The following is a 23126-nucleotide window of genomic DNA, read 5'->3' on the forward strand; positions in this document are numbered from 1 at the left end:
TCTTTCTCCTGATTGGTGAATTCTGGAGCTCTTTCTGACTCCTGGAAAATCTGGAGTGGATCATATCGTAAGTATATATATATATATATATATATATATATAATATAATTGTTATACTTTAAGGAATGTTTGTATGGTTTATATAAAAACAAAATCATATAAAACAATCACTTTGCCTGTGTGGATATGTGTATATTAAATGTTTAGATAAAGCATGATATATATAAAAATGTCATATAAATCAATATTATTTGGATGTATAATACTATATATGTGTGTGTGTGTGTGTGTGTGTGTGTGTGTGTGTGTGTGAAAAACACCCATAATGAGAGAATGCATGGATTATATAAAAATAGATTATAAAAATAACTTATGAATAAATATGAAATTGTGATAATTATGAAAATAGAAATAAAAAATAAATAAAATGTGAATGTGAAATTGTGGAAATGTGATGAAGATGTGGTCATGTGAAAATATATAAGAGGTATGTAAATATAAAAAATATGAAAAAATTATGAATAATTATAATTGAATACAAGAAAAATCAATAATTAATTTTATATAAATATCAATAATTAATTTTATATAAATATGTTTAATATAAGGGAGGGAGGTGGGAATTAGATAGAAATAATAATCGAATGATATATGACAGTAAAAATAACGGAAAATATTAAAATATTAAAAACAAAAATTTTTTTTTTATAAAAAATTGTCAAAATCGTTATGGACTTGATAGACATTTGGACCTGAGGGCTAGGACAGTGGGCCCATCCAGGCGCTGATAAACAGCCAGGCACTGGATGGGATGACAGTTGGAGCCCTACTGGTATCTGAAGGTATAAAAAACTATTTATAAAAAAGATTATAAAAAACCAAACAACTCCAATTCAGAATTCAAACCTTTTGGTTCCATGGATTCAAATTCATATATTTTTCTGTCTTCGGCCCTAGACATCTTGGCAATGAAATTGCCACCTCTCCAATCTTTTTTAATTTTCTGAATACCTACATATTGAATACTGGAAGGGTCTTGTTGGTGGTGCTGTAGGAAATGTAGAGACAGGGGGTGTTTAGCATTACCTTTTTTTTATATTTGCTATATATTCGGCTATTCTGGTTTTGAGAGGACGTTTAGTCCTCCCCACATACTGCTTTTTGCAGCTGCATTGTATAACATATATTACTCCCTTCGTGTTACAAGAAATATTTTCAGTAATTTCCCATTTAAATTCATTTACGGTAGAACTAATTTCAGTAGTCTTTTTTTTGGAAGCTTGTAGTTTTACAATTAGAACACATGTTACAGCGAAAGAAACCCTTCACTGTTAGCCATGAATGATCCCTTTTAGAGTATTTTTTGTTTTGCATAGTTGGTGCCACTTGTAATCCCAGATTGGGGGCTTTGGTATAAATTATTGGAGGGGTGGAAGATATTATTGGACTTATTATTTTATCTTGTTAAAGTAGATACCAGTTTTTTAAAATAATCTTTTCTACTTTTTTATCATCCTTGTTATAGGGGAGAATTATGCAAACATTATCATCTTCTGTGGATTTAGATGGTGAGTTTATAAAGTGTGTGTCTCTTTCTTGGTTATTGATTTTGTCCATCACTTTTTCTAAGATTTTGTTAGGATAGCCTTTCTCTCCAAATGTTATAGTCAGATGTTGTGCTTCTATTTGATACTGAGTATCATTCATACAGTCACGTTTTAGATGTCTATATTGGCCTGATGGGATATTTAATAGCCACCAGGGAAGGTGGCAGATAGATAAAAAAGGATATGACTATTTTTCTCTGTGGATTTAGTGTATTTAGTGTATGTGCTGCATTCTATTTGTCCATTGGTACTGGTTATTTTTAGGTCTAAAAACTCTATTGTTTTATGGTCTGTTGATGCTGTGAAGGATAGGTTAAAATTTTTAAAATTTAGACTATTTAGAAACATACTTAATTCTTGTGGGGAGTATTGCCATACTAAAATGATGTCGTCTATATATCGCCGCCATAGCACCAGACCCGCACCCAGGTGGGGAGTGATGACCTGCTCCTCCCAGGAGGACATGAACAAATTTGCATAGCTGGGTGCAAATTTTGTGCCCATGGCGGTACCCGTTTTTTGAAGATAGAAGGAATCTTTAAAATGGAAATAGTTGTGTGTTAAAATGAATAAAATACTATCTAAAATGAATTGAATTTGGATTGGTGATATGTCTCCCCTACTAAGAAATTTCTCCACAGCATCAATTCCATTTTTGTGTTCTATAATGGTGTACAAAGAGCTAACATCTAATGTAGCTAATAGATAATTTTCTTGCCACTTAAGGCCCTCCAATATGGATATAATTTGAGTTGTATCTTTTAAGTAATATGGCGTTTTTTGGACATAGGGTTGTATCAGTCTGTCTATATATTGTGAGAGGTTTGACGTAATTCATTCTATGCCCGAGACGATGGGCCGGCCAGCTGGGTTTATAGCGTCTTTATGTATTTTTGGTATACAATAGAAAACAGGGATTATTTTTTGAGTATTAATTATAAATTGCCTCTCTTTATCTGTTATAATGCCTTCTTCTGATGCTGTTTTGCTCAATAACTCCAACTCTTTATCAAATGTATTTGTAGGGTCAGATTTAAATTTTTGATAGATCTTAGTTTTAGACAATTGGTTGAGACATTCCTTATCATATTTGTCCGTATCGAGGATTACTATCCCCTCCCCCCTTTATCAGCGGGGCAGATGGTAACCCCCTCATAGTCTTGCAATATTTTAATTGCTTCTCTTTCTTTAAAAGTCAAATTGGATTTGGTGTTTTTGATCAGTGGAAGTTTATGGATATCACATTCCACTGCTAGTTTGAAGGCTGTGACGTAGGGTCCTGCTTCATATCTTGGGTAAAAATTTGACCTGAGAGAACAGTTAGTGTGAATGTATTTATCTTTGTTCGAGTTCTTTATTTCAATAGGATGTTTGATGAAATATTTTTTAAGGCAGAGTTTTCTCAATTCCGGAATTTTTCAATTCCGATGTACGTATCGAACTTCTTTAATTTTTTTGTAGGAGCAAATTTAAATCCTTTTTCTAATAAATTAGTCTGAGTGTGAGTGATATGTGGGGCGATTGTCTGGGGAATGGGGATGTGTATGGCGTCTGTCTAAAAAATAGTCCAGCACACCAGCACTATCAAAACAAATCATGGAGACCATACTCACACAGTTACCCTCCCAAGATCAACCATCCACAACCACCACCCTTCAAAAAAACATCTCCACTTCTTCCCACTGCACAAGTCAACCCACCTACCAACACAATCAACCTACCACAACCACTACCATGGTCCACACTACGCACTATCCAAGCAGAAATTCACTCCAATCCTACCAACAACACAACCAATCATTACTCCACACTACCACCTACACCAAAAAAAAGAGGTTACATTGCAGAAATAGAAGAAATAGACACTTCAACTCAGCCTCCAATGAAAATAGGGAAATCAAATTAAAAGACCCAGTTAGTTCAATCATTAATCTCACTTCTTCGACACTCACCCAATCTCAGACTAATTTATTAGAAAAATTACTTAAAAGATACAACTCAAATTATCTCCATATTGGAGGGCCTTAAGTGGCAAGAAAATTATCTATTAGCTACATTAGATGTTATCTCCTTGTACACCATTATAGAACACAAACATTGAATTGATGCTGTGGAGAAATTTCTTAGTAGGGGAGACATACCACCAATCCAAATTAAATTCATTTTAGATAGTATTTTATTCATTTTAAAACACAACTATTTTCATTTTATAGATTCCTTCTATCTTCATAAAAACGGGTACCACCATGGGCACTAGATTCATTTCCAGCTAAGCAAATTGGTTCATGTCCTCCTGGGAGGAGCAGGTCATCACTCCCCACCTGGGCGCGGGTCTGGTGCTATGGCGGCGATATATAGACGACATCATTTTAGTATGGCAATACTCCCCACAAGAATTAAGTATGTTTCTAAATAATCTAAATTTTAGCAATTTTAACCTATCCTTCACAGCATCAACAGCCCATAAAATAATAGAGTTTTTAGACCTAAAAATAACCAGTACCAATGGACGAATAGAATGAGGCACATACACTAAATCCACAGCGAAAAATAGTCATATCCTTTTTTCTAGCTGCCACCTTCCCCGGTGGCTATTAAATATCCCATCAGGCCAATATAGACGTCTAAAACTTAACTGTACAAATGATCCTCAGTATCAAATACTACAAAATTTGTACAAAATTTGTAGAGAAAGGCTATCCTAACAAAATCTTAGAAAAAGCGATGGACAAAATCAATAATCAAGAAAGAGATAAATACTGTATAAACTCACCATCTAAATCCACAGAAGATGATAAAGTTTGCATCATTCTCCCCTATAACAAGGATCATAAAAAAGTAGAAATGATTATTAAAAAAAACTGGCATCTACTTCAACAAGATAAAATAATGAGTCCAATAATATCTTCCACCCCTCCAATAATTTATACCAAAGCCCCCAATCTGGGATTACAAGTGGCACTAACTATACTAAACAAAAAATACTCTAAAGGGGATCATTCATGGCTAACAGTGAAGGGTTTCTTTTGCTGTAACATGTGTTCTCATTGTAAAATTACCAAAAAAAAGCTTCCAAAAAAAGACTACTGAAATGAATTCTACCGTAAATGAATTTAAATGGGAAATTACTGAAAATATTTCTTGTAACACGAAGGGAGTGATAAATGTTATACAATGCAGCTGCAAAAAGCAGTATATGGGGAGGACTAAACGCCCTCTCAAAACCAGAATAGCCGAACATAAAGCAAATATAAAAAAGGAAATGCTAAACACCCCCTGTCTCTACATTTCCTACAGCACCACCAACAAGACCCATCCAGTATTCAATATATAAGTATTCAGAAAATTAAAAAAGATTGGAGAGGTGGCAATTTCATTGCCAAGATGTCTAGGGCCGAAGCCAGAAAAATATATGAATTTGAATCCATGGAACCAAAAGGTTTGAATTCTGAATATGAGTTGTTTGGTTTTTTATAGTCTTTTTTATAAATAGTTTTTTATACCTTCAGATACCTGTAGGGCTCCGACTGTCACCCCATCCAGTGCCTGGCTGTTTATCAGCGCCTGGATGGGCCCACGGTCCTAGCCCTCAGGTCCAAATGTCTATCAAGTCCATAACGATTTTACAATTTTTTTATAAAAAATGTAAAAAAATATTTAAAAATAGTTTCCGTTATTTTTACTATCATATATCATTTGATTATTATTTCTATCTAATTCCCACCTCCCTCCCTTATATTAAACACATTTATATAAAATTAATTATTGATATTTATATAAAATTAATTATAGATTTTTCTTGTATTCAATTATAATTATTCATAATTTTTCATATTTTTTCATATACCTTATATTCACATACCTTTTATATATTTTCACATGACCACATCTTCATCACATTTCCACAATTTCACATTCACATTTTATTCACATAATTATTACAATTTCATATTTATTCAAAGTTATTTTTATATAACCCATACATCTCATTATGGGTGTGTTTCTCTCTCTCTCTCTCTCTCTCTCTCTCTCACACACACACACACACACATACACACACACACACACATATATATATAGTATTATACATACAAATAATATTGATTTATATGACATTTTTATATATATCATGCTTTATTTATACATTTAATATACACATATCCACACAGGCAAAGTGATTGTTTTATATGATTTAGTTTTTATATAAACTATACAAACATTCCTTAAAGTATAACAATTATATATATATACTTACGATATGATCCACTCCGGATTTTCCAGGAGTTAGGAGGAGCTCCAGAATTCACCAATCAGGAGAAAGACACTTAGGAAGTGAAAAGATATAAAAAACGGCAAAATGCCGGGGTATTCATTATAAATACACAGCCACTGAAGGAGGGGACACCCCGAAACGCATTTGACACTATACCTACATTGAAGATACTCAGTCCACCTCCAACCAGCTAAAATTCAATTGCAACTGCTGGAACCCCCCAATTTTGGGACCACTGCACAGTCTAGGAGTGCGCATTTTACATGAGGACGAGGCTCCACCTGCCTTCCAGCGCATCTACCGCTCACCTGCACTTGCCGTTACCACCCACGGACCAGGCGCATATCTGTGCCAGCCTCCGGACCACCAAAGTGCAGCCTCCCCCCCAGCGCATCACACCGGCTCTATGTCATTTACCAGCTCCCAGTATCCGGTTCCAAAGTTGGCGCAGGGAGATCCCAGGTTCATCCATCAGGCCAGCTGCCGAGCTGTACCAGCCCGGGAAGGAGAAGGACCGCACCGAATATCGGAGTGCATCAGCAGAAGCGGTAAGCGGTGTATATTTAATTACCATTCTTTTATTATCAAATATTACCGATTTTTTATGTTTTTTAATATAATTAAAATTATTTGTATTGATGGTGCGGTCTGTGCGAGGGCCCTGCACAGCCACACATTTTATATTTACTAATTTAATTTATATAATCAAATACTATCACTTAGCCTGTACTATTTTTATATATTATTATATATCTATTTATTTCATTTTATAGTTATACACATTAATTATCACACAATGGGGGAGATTTATCAAAACCTGTCCAGAGAAAAAGTTGCTGAGTTGCCCATAGCTACCAATCAGATTGCTTCTTTCATTTTTGAAAAGGCTTCTGAAAAATGAAAGAAGTTGCTTGGTTGCTATGGGCAACTCAGTAACTTTTTCTCTGGACAGGTTTTGATAAATCTCCCCCAATATCTATATTTTAACATATATCATTGGTTTTCATATAGAACCTTACCATATGTGTATCTAGAAGTCTGTATTTCCATATATTATTTCTATTTAATAAATAGGAGGACCATGGAGTAAAACAAGGAGCGGGGAAAAAGGAAATGTAGGAAGGTATGAGGGGAGAAGTGGGGGGAGGGGGGTAGGATATAATTTGTCTAAGGCAAGGCAGATGTGGTATGAATTTGCATTTTCTTTGAAAATGTGATAATTCTTGTCCACTGCATAGTTAAGAATGAAGCACTGCATTTCAAAGACACTTTTGCCAAAGTTGTCTATTTAAAAATTGTGCAAAATTTTTCAGCCAATAAAATGTCAGGAAGGCAATGATAAATCTCTCTCTCAGTTCCCATGCGTACCTGTATGACTTGAGCACTGAGTGTACCCCACTATTAAATGAGGTCCAAGAGACAGATAGCTTCAGGCTGACATTTAGCTAACCTGGTAGAATATAATTGGCAGATAGATACTTTTCAACACACAAAAGCAGCCAACTGCATAACAGTTCTCATCAGTGGCTAATGTTTTCCACGAAGATGATGTTAGCTTTTTTGTACTATTCCTCTACTTACTTGGTTGGGCTGGAAAACACCCTAGTGTGGCTGCCCCCCATTTAAGCAGCTGTCTAATTCTTCGTGGGGATCTCTCTCTTATGGAACTATTTGGAGCTATAAGGATCGCTATTGCACACATTAGCAAGCTGGTTCCAAACTCATCCCATCCACTCTGTGTTAAGTTGGCCTTTACACAACCTATGGTGGTTTAGATCAGCTCCCCATTATGTAATCGCAGTGAGCTGCCCAATTGTCAAGGCAGCCTGATGCCTTTACTAAAACTGAGTGGCTGCCAAGACTCTGCTATTTATACAGTCTGCTTATGGATCAACTAAGCACATACAGTGGAGCAAAAAAGTATTTAGTCAGCTTCCAGCTTTGTGTAAAGAAATCAACTGTGGGAGCAATTATTAGAAAATGGAAGACATACAAGACCACTGTTAATCTCCCTCAATCTGGGGCTCCATTCAAGATCTCACCCCATGGTTTCAAAATGATCACAGGAACAGTGAGCAAAAATCCCAGAACCACTAGGGGGGCGGGGACCTAGTGAATGACATGCAGAGAGCTGGGACCAAAGTAACAAAGGCTACCATCAGTAACACACTACACTGCCAGGGACTCAAATCATGCAGTGTCAGACATGTCCCCCTGTTTAAGCCAGTACATGTTCGAGCCCGTCTGAAGTTTGCTAGAGAGCATTTGGATGATCCAAAAGAGTATTGGGAGAATGTCATATGGTCAGATGAAACCAAAGTAGAAGTTTTTGGTAAAAACTCAACTTGTTTGGAGGAGAAAGAATGCTGAGTTGCATCCAAAGAACACCATACCTACTGTGAAACATGGGAGTGGAAACATCATGCTTTGGGGCTGTTTTTCTGCTAAGAGTCCAGAACGACTGATCCTTGTAAAGGAAAGAATAAATGGGGTCATGTATCGTGTTTTTTTTGATTGAAAAGCTCCTTCCCTCAGCAAGGGCATTGAAGATGAAACGTGGCTGGGTCTTTCAGCATGACAATGATCCAAAACGCACCGCCCGAGCAACAAAGGAGTGGCTTCATAAGTAGCATTTCAAGGTCCTGGAGTGGCCTAGCCAGTCTCCAGATCTCAACCCCATAGAAAACCTTTGAAGGGAGTTGAAAGTCCATGTTGCCCAGCGACAGCCCCAAATCTGCATGGAGGAATGGGCAAAAATACCAGCAAAAGTGTGTGAAAACCTTGTGAAAACTTACGGAAAACGTTTGACCTCTGTCATTGCCAACAAAGGGTATATAACAACGTATTGAGATGAACTTTTGTTATTGAACAAATACTTATTTTCCACCATAATTTGCAAATGAATTCTTTAAAAATCAGACTGTGATTTTATAGATTTTTTTTCTCATTATTTCTCTCATAGTTGAGGTATACCTTTAGTGAAAATTACAGGTTTCTCTCATCTTTTTAAGTGGGAGAATACTTTTTTGCCCCACTGAATGTACTGCATTGATCCCTAGGGGAACAAAAAAAATGGTTTAAAATTTTTTCTCATAATAAAAAAGCTAATCACCCCTTTTTCTATTTTTAAAGTAAGCAAAATAAACATATTTGATATTGCTGTGCTATTAAAATATAATATTATTGATCCTGCATAGTATATGGCATAAACAAAATAAATTACATTAGCCAGACAAGGCAAATTTTTTGGTCACATTACATCAAATGGTAATGTTAAAACTACAGATTATGGTGCAACAAATGAGCCCTAATACATCTCCATAGATGGAAAACTGAAAAATAAATAAATATGATGATTAAAAGTATTAATAAAAAAAGTTTACTTTTGGAAAAGTAATAAAGCATAATAACATAAGCCCTAATACATCTCCATAGATGGAAAAAAAAAGTCAAAATATGATGATTAAAAGTAATAATAAAAAAAGTTTACTTTTGGAAAAGTAGTAAAGCATAATAACATAAGCCCTAATACATCTCCATAGATGGAAAAAAAACTAGTCAAAATATGATGATAAAAAGTAATAATAAAAAAAGTTTACTTTTTGAAAATTAGTAAAGCATAATAACAACTGTACAAATTGGGTATCATTGTGATTTTGCCAACCTGCAGAATTCAAATCATATCAATTGTAGCCCACAGGAAATGGCGTAAAAACCAAATTCCCAAAATTTGCTAAATTGCATGTATTTAAAATTTCACCTCACAAATTGCTTATGGTTATTTCAAAATGAAGGGTGCTAATACAAAGTAATATTGGTTCTGCAAAAAAAAAAAAAAAAAAAAGCCTCATATGGCTCTGTAGATGACAAAAATTAAATTTTCGGGGTGATTAAGTCTAGGGACGAGTGAAACAAATCGAAGAATCCAAATTAATTACGAATTATAGGAAAAATTAGCTTTGCAACGAATCCGAATATTGCCATAATTCGATTGCATAAATCGCTTTATTAAGCTCCATTTAGTGTGGTCCAGGCTCCAGGGCATCTAAGATGGCAGCTCCACATGTGAGGACATGGGGCAAAGAATGATGGGTAGGCGAGAACATGGGAAGGCAGAATTACCCTAAATAACATGCAGCATGCAGCCTGCAACATGCAGCATGCAGCATCAAAAGCCAGCCACCCCTGTGATGTCACAGCCCTATATAATCAGCAGTCATCTTGCAGCCAGCCATTGCAGCATTCTATTGCAGAGAAAGAGAGAGGGACAGAGAGCAGTGTGTGTTGCACAGAAAAGCATTTTTACAGCAGTGATTCACCTCAAGCCCAAATCAAGTCTAGAAGCACTAATAGGGAAGGGAGAGAGATTGAGAGAGAAAGTGAAATTTTGGGTGTAGTACACAGTGACTGTGTGCTGCAGCACTGGTGTGTACAACTGAAAAGCTAATAGTAGCCAGCCAGTAAGGGTGAGCTGAGCACTAAAAGCCATAATCACCTGCTATTGGTGCCTAATACAGGTTGCGTAGCGGAGCGTATTGTCCTCTATTAAGTGTAACCTATGCTGTTTTAAGCATAGTGGAGCATATTGTACACCCCTCATAAGTGCATACCACGTACGTACATCTACGTGGTGTACCATTTTGTTCCTGTTATAGTTCTAAGGGCCTAGTTACTGTGAAAAGCCAGCCAAAAGTACACACCTGCTGCTGTTCTAGACAAATATTGTTTTAAGAGAAGTGGAGCGTGTTATACTCCCCTCATAAGTGCATACCACGTACGTACATTCCACGTGGTGTACCATGTTGTTCCTGTTATAGTCCCAAGGGCCTAGTTACTGTGAAAGGCCAGCCAAAATGAGACAGTGTGGAGGTGGCGGCAGCATGTGGAGACCAGATAGTGGCTGAATGAAACAGCCTGGAGTTGGCGGCAGCATAAGGAGAACATATAGTGGGTGAATGACACAGCATAGACGTGGCAGCAGCATGAGGAGACCATATAGTGGCTGAATGACACCACATGGAGGTCTTGGCAGCATGAGGAGACCATATAGTGGCTGAATTACACAGCGTGGAGGTGGCAGAAGCATGAGGAGAACATATAGTGGCTAAATAACACAGCCTGGAGTCGGCGGGAACATGAGGAGACCACATAGTGGCTGAATGACACAGCCTAGAGTTGGCGGCAACATATAGTGGCTAAATGACACAGCCTGGAGTTTGCAGCAGAATGAGGAGAACATATAGTGACTGAATGACACCGTCTGGAGGTGGCGGAAGCATGAGGAGACCATATAATGGCTGAATGACACAGTGCTTAGGTAGCGGAAGCATGAGGAGACAATATAGTGACTGAATGACACAGCGTGGAGGTGGTGGTAGCATGAGGAGAACATATAGTGGCTGAATGACACAGCCTGAAGGTGGCAGCAGCATGAGGAGAACATATGGTGGCAGTATGAAACAGCTTGGAGCTGGCATCAGCATGAGAAGAACATATGTGACAGCATTAAACAGATTGTAGCTGGCATTAGCATGAGGAGAACACATGCTGGAAGAATGAGACAGCCTGGAGCTGGCATCAGCATGAGAAAAATCTAAATAGACAAATCACCAGGTCCAGATGGCATTCACCCTCGTGTTTTAATATTCAGGGACTCCATAGTCACAGAGACTGTTTCCCAGGACTGGCGCATGGCAAATGTGATGCCAATATTTAAAAGGTGACCCCGGGAATTAAAAACCTATTAGTTTAACCTCTGTTGTATGTAAATTGTTTGAGGGTTTTCTAAGAGATGCTATTTTGGAATATCTTGATAAAAATAAATGTATGACTCCATATCAGCATGTCTTTATGGGGGATCGGTCCTGTCAAACTAAACTCATTAGCTTTTATGAGGAGGTGAGCTCCAGACTGGACCAGGGGCAATCGCTGGATGTCGTATATCTGGATTTTTCCAAAGCATTTGATACAGTGCCACATAAAAGATTGAGAATAAAATGAGAATGCTTGGGCTGGGGGAGAATGTTTGCAAGTGGGTAAGTAACTGGCTCAGTGATAGGAAACAGAGGGTGGTTATTAATGGTACTTATTCTGATTGGGTGACTGTTACTAGTGGGTACCACAGGGGTCAGTCTTGGGTCCTGTCCTATTTAATATATTCATTAATGACCTTGTAGAGGGGTTGAATAGTAAAGTAGCAATCGTTGCAGATGATACTAAACTCTGTAAAGCGGTAAACACTATAGAGGACAGTGCATTGTTACAAAATGGATCTTGATAGGTTGGAGGTTTGGGCTGGGAAGTGGCAGATGAGGTTCAACACTGATAAATGTAAGGTAATGCACATGGAGAAGGAAAATCCAGGCTTGGATTATGTATTAAATGGGATAACACTTGGGACAACTGACATGGAAAAGGACTTGGGAGTCTTAGTTAACAGTAAATTTAGCTGTAGTGACCAGTGTCGGGCAGCTACTGCCAAGGCTAATAAAATCATGGGGTGCATCAATAAGGGCATAGATTAGGAAATAATTCTACCGCTGTTCAAATCACAAGTCAGACCACAAGTCAGTGTACAAGAAATATATAGTGGAGCTGGAGAGGGTTCAAATACGGGCAACCAGGGTAATACGGGGAATGGGAGGACTACATTACCCAGAAAGATTATCAGAATTAGGGTTATTTAGTTTAGAAAAAAGAAGGCTTAGGGGAGACCTAATAACTATGTATAAATATATCAGGGGGACTTACAGAGATCTTTACCACGGTCTATTTATACCCAGGACTGTATCTATAACAAGGGGGCATCCTCTACATCTAGAGGAAAGAAGGTTTCTACACCAGCACAGACGGGGGTTCTTTGCTGTAAGAGCAGTGAGACTGTGGAATTCTCTGCCTGAAGAGGTGGTCATGGTGAACTCTGTAAAATAATTTAAAAGGGGTCTGGATGCATTTTTGGAGAATAATAACATTGCTGGTTTTGTATACTAGATTTATAGGGACAGAAAGTTGATCCAGGGATTTATTCTGACTGCCATATTTGGAGTCAGGAAGGAATTTTGACCTCTAGTATGAGGGTTTTTTGCCTTCCTTTGGATCAACTGAGTAGGGACTCATTAGGGTTATAGGTTGAACTTGATGGACTCTGGTCTTTTTTCAACCTTATGAACTATGTTACTATGTTACGTTACATTTTAACATAGGACCCCATATTTGATAGCAGCTTCACAAGTCTTGCATCCATTGAACTTGTGCGTTATTGGACAGTTTCTGCTTGAATTTGTTTGCAGCAATCTTTTAACTTACAAAACTTGCTTACAACAACATCACAGAAACAGAAATCCCACACATGTGCACATGTAACAACTTTAGCATACTTTGTGCAACAGTTTCATACATTTTGCTCACGTACACTGTAAGTATAGTTTTCTTTATTAACAGTTTCTGCAATTTGTGCTAGGGTAGCTCTCCCATTAGACTGGAACAGATGGGCTTCCTTTGTAACTCACACTCAATATTAAAGGGGTATTTGTGGATTTGTTTTTAATTTGACTGTGCTACAGAGGCTGTAAAGTTAGGGTAGTTCATAATATAGTGCCTGTATCTGTGTTTTATGGCTGATTCTTATTTGATTTTTGCCCTGCTGTTCATTTTTAGCAGAATACAAAATGAGTGTTGTCTTAGCTTTTTCCAGGTTGAAGTGAATTGTAGTTTTTAACACAGCCCAGCATGAAAGGGAGCCTTGTGGGCTGCAAATAGTGGGGTGCCTGGTATGTGGGAGGGAGAAAAGTGACCTTACACTTACAAACAAGTGATCATAGGACTTTTAGTTGAAGGGAAGCAACTCCAACAGGAAATAGCCATTTCACAAAAACCAAGCAACAGTATTATGGAGGACTCATAATACAGCCATTTAGCCCCAAGACAAACATGGATCCTTCCTAAGCATGTACATTACTGTCTGCCAGGTAAGTACTAAATTCACCTTATGTTGGATAACCCTTTTAAGCCTTGCTAATGACATTGACTAGTTCATTAGTTGTCCTTCCAAGGAATTCTTTTGGTGAATACTAATCATTGCAAATTGGGAAGACGGCATATGGTTGCAGAATGAGACAGCCTGGAGGTGGCAGCAGCAACATCAGGAGTCCTGAAAGTGACCCGGTGACAGAGTGGTGTGGTGGGTGGAAATACCAGTACCCGTGACGAAGGTGAGTGAAAAAAGGAGGACTTGGCATCAGATGTGTGGCATCAGGTGGATGGCATGATCAGAATAGTAGCTGAGGCAGGTAGGCAGAAGAAATCATTCTCTTTTGTAAAAATGTTAGTGCGCACAAGTAGGTATTGAGCATATGCATTACGTAAAACTTAACTTTTAATAATATGCTTAGGAAAAAATATATCAACATATATATTTTTTTAAATCAAACCAAAGGAAAGGTGTGCAAAAAACACCATGTGCCACTTACACCACCAAATATTGATGTGATGCAAAGACCTGTAAATGGTGGAAGGGAACAACTTATGGTCCATTGTAACCTGTGGGGGTAAAAACTTCCCCTCTAAGAACCTATTCTCACATTTTTAATTCCTAAGGAACACAGGAACCTTTCCTTATTTCTATCTACAAACACTGCCATTTCTCTGAGTTATTAGGTGGAAATAGGGATTGGTTCCTATGTCGGGCCACCCTTTTTAAGATGATTAACATTTTCAGTCCATTGTAGCAGGTTGTCGTGCGGTAATAACTCAATTATGAATTATGAATTATGGTCATAAAAATTATTAATTATGAAAAATTATGAAAATTATGACCTGGTGAATTGTAGACAAAGCTAATCAACACAATTCACATCTGAGTCCGACTATTTCCTCAGATATCAACAAGTTATTTTAATGACGGGATGACATTAACGCTTAAGGATATAGTTTTGCAATATACAATAATACACAGGTATTATAAAGTATGCAGATTTATTGGTTATAAGATTATAAACATAAATGAGTAATAAAAACAATTATATATGCAAATGAATATCAATTAGATATTAGTAAACAGTACAAGATTGTTAATTGACTACATATAGTAGAACAATACATGTGAGAAGTAAGTAACTTGTTAAAATAAACAAATGCTACCAGGTTAGAATATCATACAGGAAAAAGGTTACATATCACTCTATTCAGAGGAACCTCATGATATTAAGATGGACAATATCTAATCATTAGACATCAATATGGAATGATAAATTCACTCCCCGCCCCCTTCTAACCACTACAAATCACATGACTCCAAGAATGGGGAAATCCATCTAATATATATACATGGAAGAATTATGATATACTTCCCCCCATTCCGGACTATTTTCTATACATGACTTTGGTAAGACATTAAGACAATTAGCAGAGATATATGATCTTGCTCTATATTTTAGGAGGAAGAACTTGAAACAAGTTTCCTGTGTGGAAAATATATTTATAACACTTGGCTTGGCGAGTAGGAATTATATCAATATGTCTAAGCAATTATTTAATGCTTTGATAGATTATGAATCTTGATTCTTCTACAGGTAGAATGAAGTCCCACAATATCCTAAAACTATGATCTCAATGTCGAGATAATTAATTATTTTATTTAATTAATTTATTTGCCAATCTAAATGATATAATCCCATCCACATTTTCCCAATTAGTCTTAATTAAATGGAAGACCATTTTTGTGTCTCTTACCAAAATTTAGTAAGAACCTTACTTCTGCTCTGAGGAATACTGAACTGTCCATCTCATCGTCAGGGACAGCCATTGGGTCAGTACCATGTAATCAGTCTGGGATCTCACATGGCTTCAATGGCATCCATCTTATGGGCCTCTTTCCTTTGTCTGTGTTCTCAGCTAGAGCAGTTCAGTTCAGACTTCAGTATCAGCTCTGTATTCACTATTCAGTCTCAGCTATAGTTCCCTAACATCTGGTTTACCAGACTTTTTAATTAGTTAGACACACCCTCCTAAATTGGAATTCCCCAATGAATGTAGGTTGGGCGTGTACATATGGTAATGACTATGAGATCACTATACTACCCAGAATGCATTGAGCATATCACCCATAATTCCTTTCCTGTGGTGTAATGTCATCTACCCATACACTAGGGGTTGCTATTGCATAAGCAATTAGCATCATTACCATTAAGGGTTAACTTGTCAATAATTGGTCTTACACACTTTGAAATGTGGAGCAATAATTAACAAACAGGTCTTACTTTTTGACATCTTAAGTGATCAAATCCTGGATTCTCATAGACATACAGTCTCCAATTTGACATTTAAATTTATTGAAGAGAGATAATAGTTTTATGTAGGTCTCTTTCACACATGTGAATCTCCCTGTTTGTCCAGTCTTGGTAATTGATTGTTCGTTACAATGCCCTTCACTGGCCCTATACAAAGACTCATTCTCAACGTCTATCTAAACATTGAGCAATGCTCCTATGAGAATCATACATAAGATAATAGATATATAATGTCCTTTACGATACTAACAGTATATGACAAAATAATTTGTCCAACTGATTATCTTATATATATATATATATATATATATATATATATATATATATATATATACATAGAGAGAGAGAGAGAGAGAGAGAGAGAGAGAGCTAATGTTCATTCGGATGATACATAGTTATTTCACAATTTGTTATCTCACCCCCCTTTACTTGGGTGAATTTTAGTAGTGATATCTAGAGAGTATAACCAGACTCCTTATCAGTCTCTAATCTAAACACCATAAATAAGCCAAGTAGACATCTAAGTATTCTACTCCCAGACTGGCATTTGAATAGGAGAACTTAAAATGATTGTGGTCTTATTTAGAACATACACAAAATGGCTGACATCATGCTTTTATGATATGAAGCATATTAAAACATAGTGACTCTTTTTTGGGGTGTCCACAAAATGCATGACAAGGTGGGGTAAAAACTTCTCTATTTCCACCTAAAAACCCTGGTAAATGGCAGTGTTTGTAGGGGGGAAATCGGGAGAGATTCCTGTGTGGGGCTGCCCTTTTTAGGGCGAGTAACAGTTGCCAAGAAGTGAATTAATGATGCAAGAGTAGGGCCTTACAGGGTAAGTTTTTTTCCCCTCACCGGTTACATTGGACCATACGTTGTTCCCTTCCATCTTTTAGAGGTTTTTGCATCACATCAATGCTTGGTGGTGTACTTGGCACATAGTGTTTTTACACACCTTTCCTTTTGTCTGATTGAAAAAAAATTTTTATCCTAGGAATATTGTTAAAAGTTAAGTTTTACGTAATGAATATCCTCAATACTTACTTGTGGTCTGATGCAGAGGAATATGCTTAAGGAAGCAGCACATGTTTAGCACTATCCATATTTGTGAAGTGTTGGTGTGGCACCATGGTCAATCTACTCTGATGCATCAGACATTGGTGAGTGGAATTCCTGGACGATTCATGCCTGATCCAATCCTTGCAGCCATGGCTGAGGAAGGTGAGCGCAGGGGGTCCCCCGTATCAGACCTGCGAGAGGATAGACGATGGTGCAGATATGCATCAGTCAACTGACTATGTAGGATGTCTCTGTAGTAGGTCAGTTTGTCCTCCCTCTCAGTGGGTGTAAAAAAGGACCTTATTTTGTGTCGGTAGCGAGGGTCCAATAAGGTGGAGAGCCAGAAGTAATTCCGCTGCCGAATGGTGACAATTCAGTGGTCACTACGAAAGCAAGTGAGCATGCATCGTGTCATTTATGCAAGTCACTCGGTGGGCCTCCCTGCCTCCAACTCCACTGCATACTGCCACTGGGTGTCTTTGTCCTCTGTCTCGCCTTCCTCATAACCCTCTCGCTCCTCTCGCTGCTCCTGCTCCTCCTCTCCTGTCAGATGACTAGAAAAACTGCCCATCTAGCGAAACCTAAACTGTGCATCACTGTTCCCCTCCTGCTCCTCCTCCAGTTCAGCCCCCACAGGGCTCATGTGGCCGTGAGATGTAGGCGCAATGTCTACAGTGTCCTTACCAGCCATTGTTTCCAACACTTGTTTTAGTAGATGAGGCAGTGGAATGATGTTGTTCATCCCGTAATCCTGGTGACTGACTAATAATCTGGCTTCCTCAAAGGGCCTGAGCAAACGGCAGGTGTCACATATGAGCTGCCACTGGTTGACATTGAAGTTACACAGGGAAGTCCACTATCCACTTAGATAATCAAGAAATCAATGATGGCTTTTCTCTGTTCGTATAGGCAGTACAACATATGGAAGGTGGAATTCCAACATGTGTAAACTCAAAATCAGACAATGTTGTTGGATGCCGTTCTGATGCTGCAGCTCAAGGAGGGTGTGCTTTGGGTTGTACGAGTGGCTGAAGGGCATGCAAAGTTTCCTTCCCATTGTTAGGATGTCTTGCACATGGGGAGAATACTTCAGGAACCTCTTGACAACCAGATTGAACACGTGTGCCAAGCAGGGTGCATGTCTCAGGCTTCCTTTTCACAGCGCAGACAAGATGTTCTTCCCGTTGTGGGTCACCATGGTTCCCATTTTCAGTTTTCATGGAGTAAGCCATGATTCAATTTCAATTAAAGTTCCTCCCCTGTGTGACTCAGTTCGCCAAGGCAAACCAAGGGAAGAACAGCGGGACACCGCCGTCCCTTGCACACATGGTATGCTGGAGGGGCACTGAGACTTGTCCATGCAGTGGAGGCTGAGGACACAGTGGAGGATGAGGAGGCGGAGTCACACAATGTCACAGGACCAATGGCCTGAGAGCGTGGAGGAGGAAGCGGCGTGACCTGTCCAAGTTGCTGTTGTGGCTGTGCAGGAACCACATTCACCCAGTGGGCCATAAAGGACATATATTGTCCCTGACCATAGTTACAGCGCCACACGTCGTCGCTGCCGTGCACTTTGGTACACACCGAGAGGCTCAAGGACTGTTCCACCTTCTGTTCCACAAAATTGTGCAGGGCTGATATTGCCTCCTTCACAAAGAAATGACGGCTTGGGACTCTCCCCCTCGGCTTGGCACAAGCCATCAGTTCTCTGAAAGGTGCAGAGTCCACCAATTTAAAAGAAAGGGACTGCAGCACCAGCAACTTGGACAGGAGCACATTCAGCTTCTGCGCCATTTGATAAGTAATATACTGTTATCTCTTGGACATGGCTTCGCCGATGGATTGCAGGTGGAATGAATGACTCTAAGTAGGAGAAGCAGAAGCATCGGAAGATGGGTATGACACACAGCTCCCTTCGGCTGAGGTGATGGAGCTTTGGTTGGCTGAAACAGGGAGCGGCGTGCCACTGGGTGATGCAGAAGGCTCGACCTCCACATCAGAGCCATGGTTCTCCCAGGCCGCTTTATGGTGATGCTACATACATTGATGCAGGGCCGTGGTGCTAACATTGGGACCCTAGCCACGCTTCACCTTCTGCCGACACATCTGGCATGTGGCCAGGTTAACACTCTCCGGATGCTTGATGAAAAACTGCCACACCGCAGAGTAGCTGATTTTCCCAACAAAGCAAGCACTGATCGACTGCTACTGCCGCCGATTCCAGCAACCCCTGTTCCGCTACCTCCTAGGAAGGTAGGCTTCCGCAAAGCAGGTGGTCTACCTCGGCACGTTTGGCTCCAGACTTTCCACTTCTGCTACCATGCTGACTGCCAACCATGCTACCACCTTGCTGGCTCATGGGCATCCTGCAACCCTCTTCTCCTGATGATGATGAAGCCCTCTCTGCACCCAGCTCCCAAGTGCGATTGGCTTCATCATCATCGAGTTGTGTCTGCACGTCACTGATGTCCTCCTCAGGTTCCTCAAAAGTGTCCTCTTCAGGAGCCTGAAAGCTCGCAACACCACCTCCCACGCCACTCTCCTCATCACTACTTGCCCGCCTAGCAGAGGAAGCGGCGGATGTCTCCTCCACTTCTTGGCTGGGCAGTAGCTGCTGACTGTCCTCTAGTAGATCGTCCTCACTAAATAGTGGAGCTGAACCCATAGCATAAGATACTTCTGTGGGGGAGGGAACAGCATAGGGCAGAGGCAATGGGAGGACAGGAACTGCTCCTGGGCCATGCCAACTGAGGGTTGTGTCTGAGAAACCCACCTACTGTTGACTGGGGGTGTTAGATGTCACTTGTGATGAAGTGGATGACCATGTTAACCAATCGATGACAGCATGACAGCAGATGGGTTGCTGGCCGAGACACGACTTCTAGCTGACAACGGGAGCTCAGCCATCTCCCTGAAACTCCTGCTGCCACTCGACCCTAGTCTGCTGCCACTCCTACTACTACTACTCTGCCACTCCTCTGTGCATGTCCTGGCACTTCTCTGCCTGACATACTTAGTGCGTATATGAGGGGAATACCAACAGGTGTGTACTTTTGGCTGGCCTTTCACAGTATCTAGGCCCTTAAGTTTTTAACAGGAACAAAATAGTACACCACTTAGATGTACATATGTGGTATGCACTTATGTGGGGAGAACAATGTGCTCCAGTATGCTTAAAACAGTATTTGTCCACAACACCAGAAGGTGTATACTTTTGCCTAGCCTTTCACAGGAACAAAATGATACACCACTTAGATGTACGCTCAGGTTACACTTAGTAGAGGACAATATGCTTTTAGAGCTTTGCTCACCCTAACTGGCTGGCTACGATGAGCTTTTCAGTTGTTGTACACACCAGTGCTGCAGCACACAGTCACTGTGTACTACACCCAAAATTGCACTTTCTCTCTCAATCTCATTCCCTTCCCTATCAGTGCTTCTAGGTTTGATTTGGGCTTGAGGTGAATCGCTGCTGTAAAAAAAGCTTTTCTGTGCAACACACTGCTCTCTGTCCCTCTCTGCACTAGAATACTGATGGGACTGGGAGGTGAATTGCTGTTGTAAATTGCTTTTCTGTGCAACACACACTGCTGTCTGTCCCTCTCTCTCTCTGCAATAAAAGGCTGAAGTGACTGTCCGCAAGGGCTGTGACATCACAGGGGTGCCTGGCTGCTGATAGGCTGCATGCTGCATGTGATTAAGGGTCATCCCGCCTACCCACCTTCCCACCTTCCCAGGATTCCTTGCCCCATGCCCTCACATGTGGGTCCGCCCTTTTAGATGCCCTGGAGCCTGGACCACACTAAATGGAGTTTAATAAAGCGATTTGCGCGATCGAATTGCGGATTGCGGATCAAAATTTTCCTGAAATTCGTAATGAATTCAGATTCGTCAAATTCAATTTGCTCATCCCTAATTGGGACCATCTTGGTGAAACCACAATGTCACGATCAGCAGGGAGGGCCCTTACCTGCCTGCTCTCTGTCTGATCAGTTTTCTGCTGCTCCCAGCCTGCCATGGAGGCTGGAGCAGCATAGCACCAATAACATTCTATGACATAGCATTGAACCAGTGTATACAATCAAAAGATTATATGGTATAGCCCCCTTTGGGGACAAAAAAAAAAAAAAAAAAGATGAAGTGTAAAAAAAAAAAGTGAATTAACACCTTACTAATAAACCCCTTCCTAATAAAAGTTTGAACTCCCCCCCCCCCCACCTTTGTAAATTTTTTTTTATAAAATAATGTAATAAAAAAAAATAATCACATGTGGTACCGCCACTTGCATAAATGTCCGAACTAATAAAATATAAGGTTAGCTAAACCGCACGGTTGATGGCGTACACGTACAAAGTCTAAAAATTAGCATTTTTGTCCACTTTGTATACCATAAAAATTTAAAAAAGGCTCTTAAAAAGTCCAATCAAAACAAAAATGCTACCAATAAAAGCTACAGATCATAGCACAAAAAATTAGCCCTCATATAGCTCCATATGGGGAAATATAAAAAAAAAGTCATAGGGGTCAGAAGAGGACAATTTTAAACATGCATATTTGTGGTGCTTGTAGCTAACATTTGTAAGTAGTAAAATAAAATAAAACCTACATAAAATCCTTGTAACTCTATGGGCCTACAGAATAAATATAAGGAGCAATTTTTAATGGAAGCCCCCAAAAGTTACAAAATGGCGTGTTTTTATTTTTATTTCACCCCACAAATAAGTTTATTGTGTTTCGCCGCATATTATGTTAGAAAATAAGTGATGTCATTACAAAGTACAATTGGTGATGCAAAAAACAAGCCCTTATATGGGCTGTAGGTGCAAAATTGACAGTGTTATGATTTTTTAGAAAGGGAAGAGGAAAAAACGAAAGTGCAAAAATGAATCCTTAAATGGGCACTCTCATTAAAACTAATTTTTGCTATTGCACTTCTTATGGTAAATAAAAAAGATTTCTAATATACTTTGGTTAAAAAAAAATTAAGTTTTCTATGTTTTATTTGTGCTTAAAAAAGCTCAAGAGCACAATTCCCCCATCTTATACACAGACTTAGGACCGAAGCCCAAACACAGGAAGTGCAGCCTGGAGTGCTGAGGAGGGGGGAGGGGTCCAACCAACAGTATATGGCAGTTAAGTGTGAGAGGAGCTATGATTGGATGAGGCTGGACACACCCTCCTCAGTACTCCAGGCTGCACTTTCTGTGTTTGGACCTCGGTCCTAAGTCTGTGAATAAGATGGGAGAAAATGTGCTCTTGAGCTTTTTTAAGCACAAGTAAAACATAGAAAACTTAATTTTTTTTAAAACAAAGTATATTAGAAATAATTTTTATTTACCATAAGGAGTGCAATAGCAAAAATTTATTTTAATGAGAGTTACCCTTTAAGGTCAAAATGGGATTGGTTCTTAAAGGGTTAAGTCTTTATATGTATAAGCCAAATAGAGTGAATTCCTATCACAATTAACATAAATGTTTTGTTCTTCCACAGGGAAGGTCGAAATAGTCTTGTTACATCATTCTCCATCTTCAAATTCTTGACCATGTTTCAACTTACGGCACAAGTTTGCACATTATTTCTTTTTTGGGTATGATTTCTACTTTTTCACATTTGTCCAACATGAATGTAAAACTATATTGTTTTTAATAAAAAAACAAACAAAAAAACCCACATAGTTGTATTATACTGCAATGAAGCTCACAATAACAGAAAGATAAGGAACTAGTACTTAGATAAAATCTGATATTTATTCAGTACAAGTTAAAATTAAACAAGAAGCTGACCAGAGCTCCTTACATGACAGTGGGCTCAGCCTATCACAGGCCGGGGCGGGACATCGCTGGGTCCCCGTCCCCAGGAAGTGTAATGAGGTCAGCACTGCCGGACCGCGATGC

General features: G+C 39.1%; 1 protein-coding gene across 1 annotated transcript in view; it reads left to right on the forward strand.

The window, feature by feature from the left end:
- Positions 1–23126, forward strand: part of LOC130361841 (probable cation-transporting ATPase 13A4) — a 214070-nt gene that overhangs the window by 163498 nt on the left and 27446 nt on the right. Inside the window, exon 24 of the mRNA XM_056565407.1 lies at positions 22723–22819. Coding sequence (XP_056421382.1) covers positions 22723–22819 — 97 coding nt within the window. The remainder of the gene's footprint in view (positions 1–22722; positions 22820–23126) is intronic.

This window comes from Hyla sarda, chromosome 3 (assembly GCF_029499605.1).
Source record: "Hyla sarda isolate aHylSar1 chromosome 3, aHylSar1.hap1, whole genome shotgun sequence".
NCBI classification, from domain to species: domain Eukaryota; kingdom Metazoa; phylum Chordata; class Amphibia; order Anura; family Hylidae; genus Hyla; species Hyla sarda.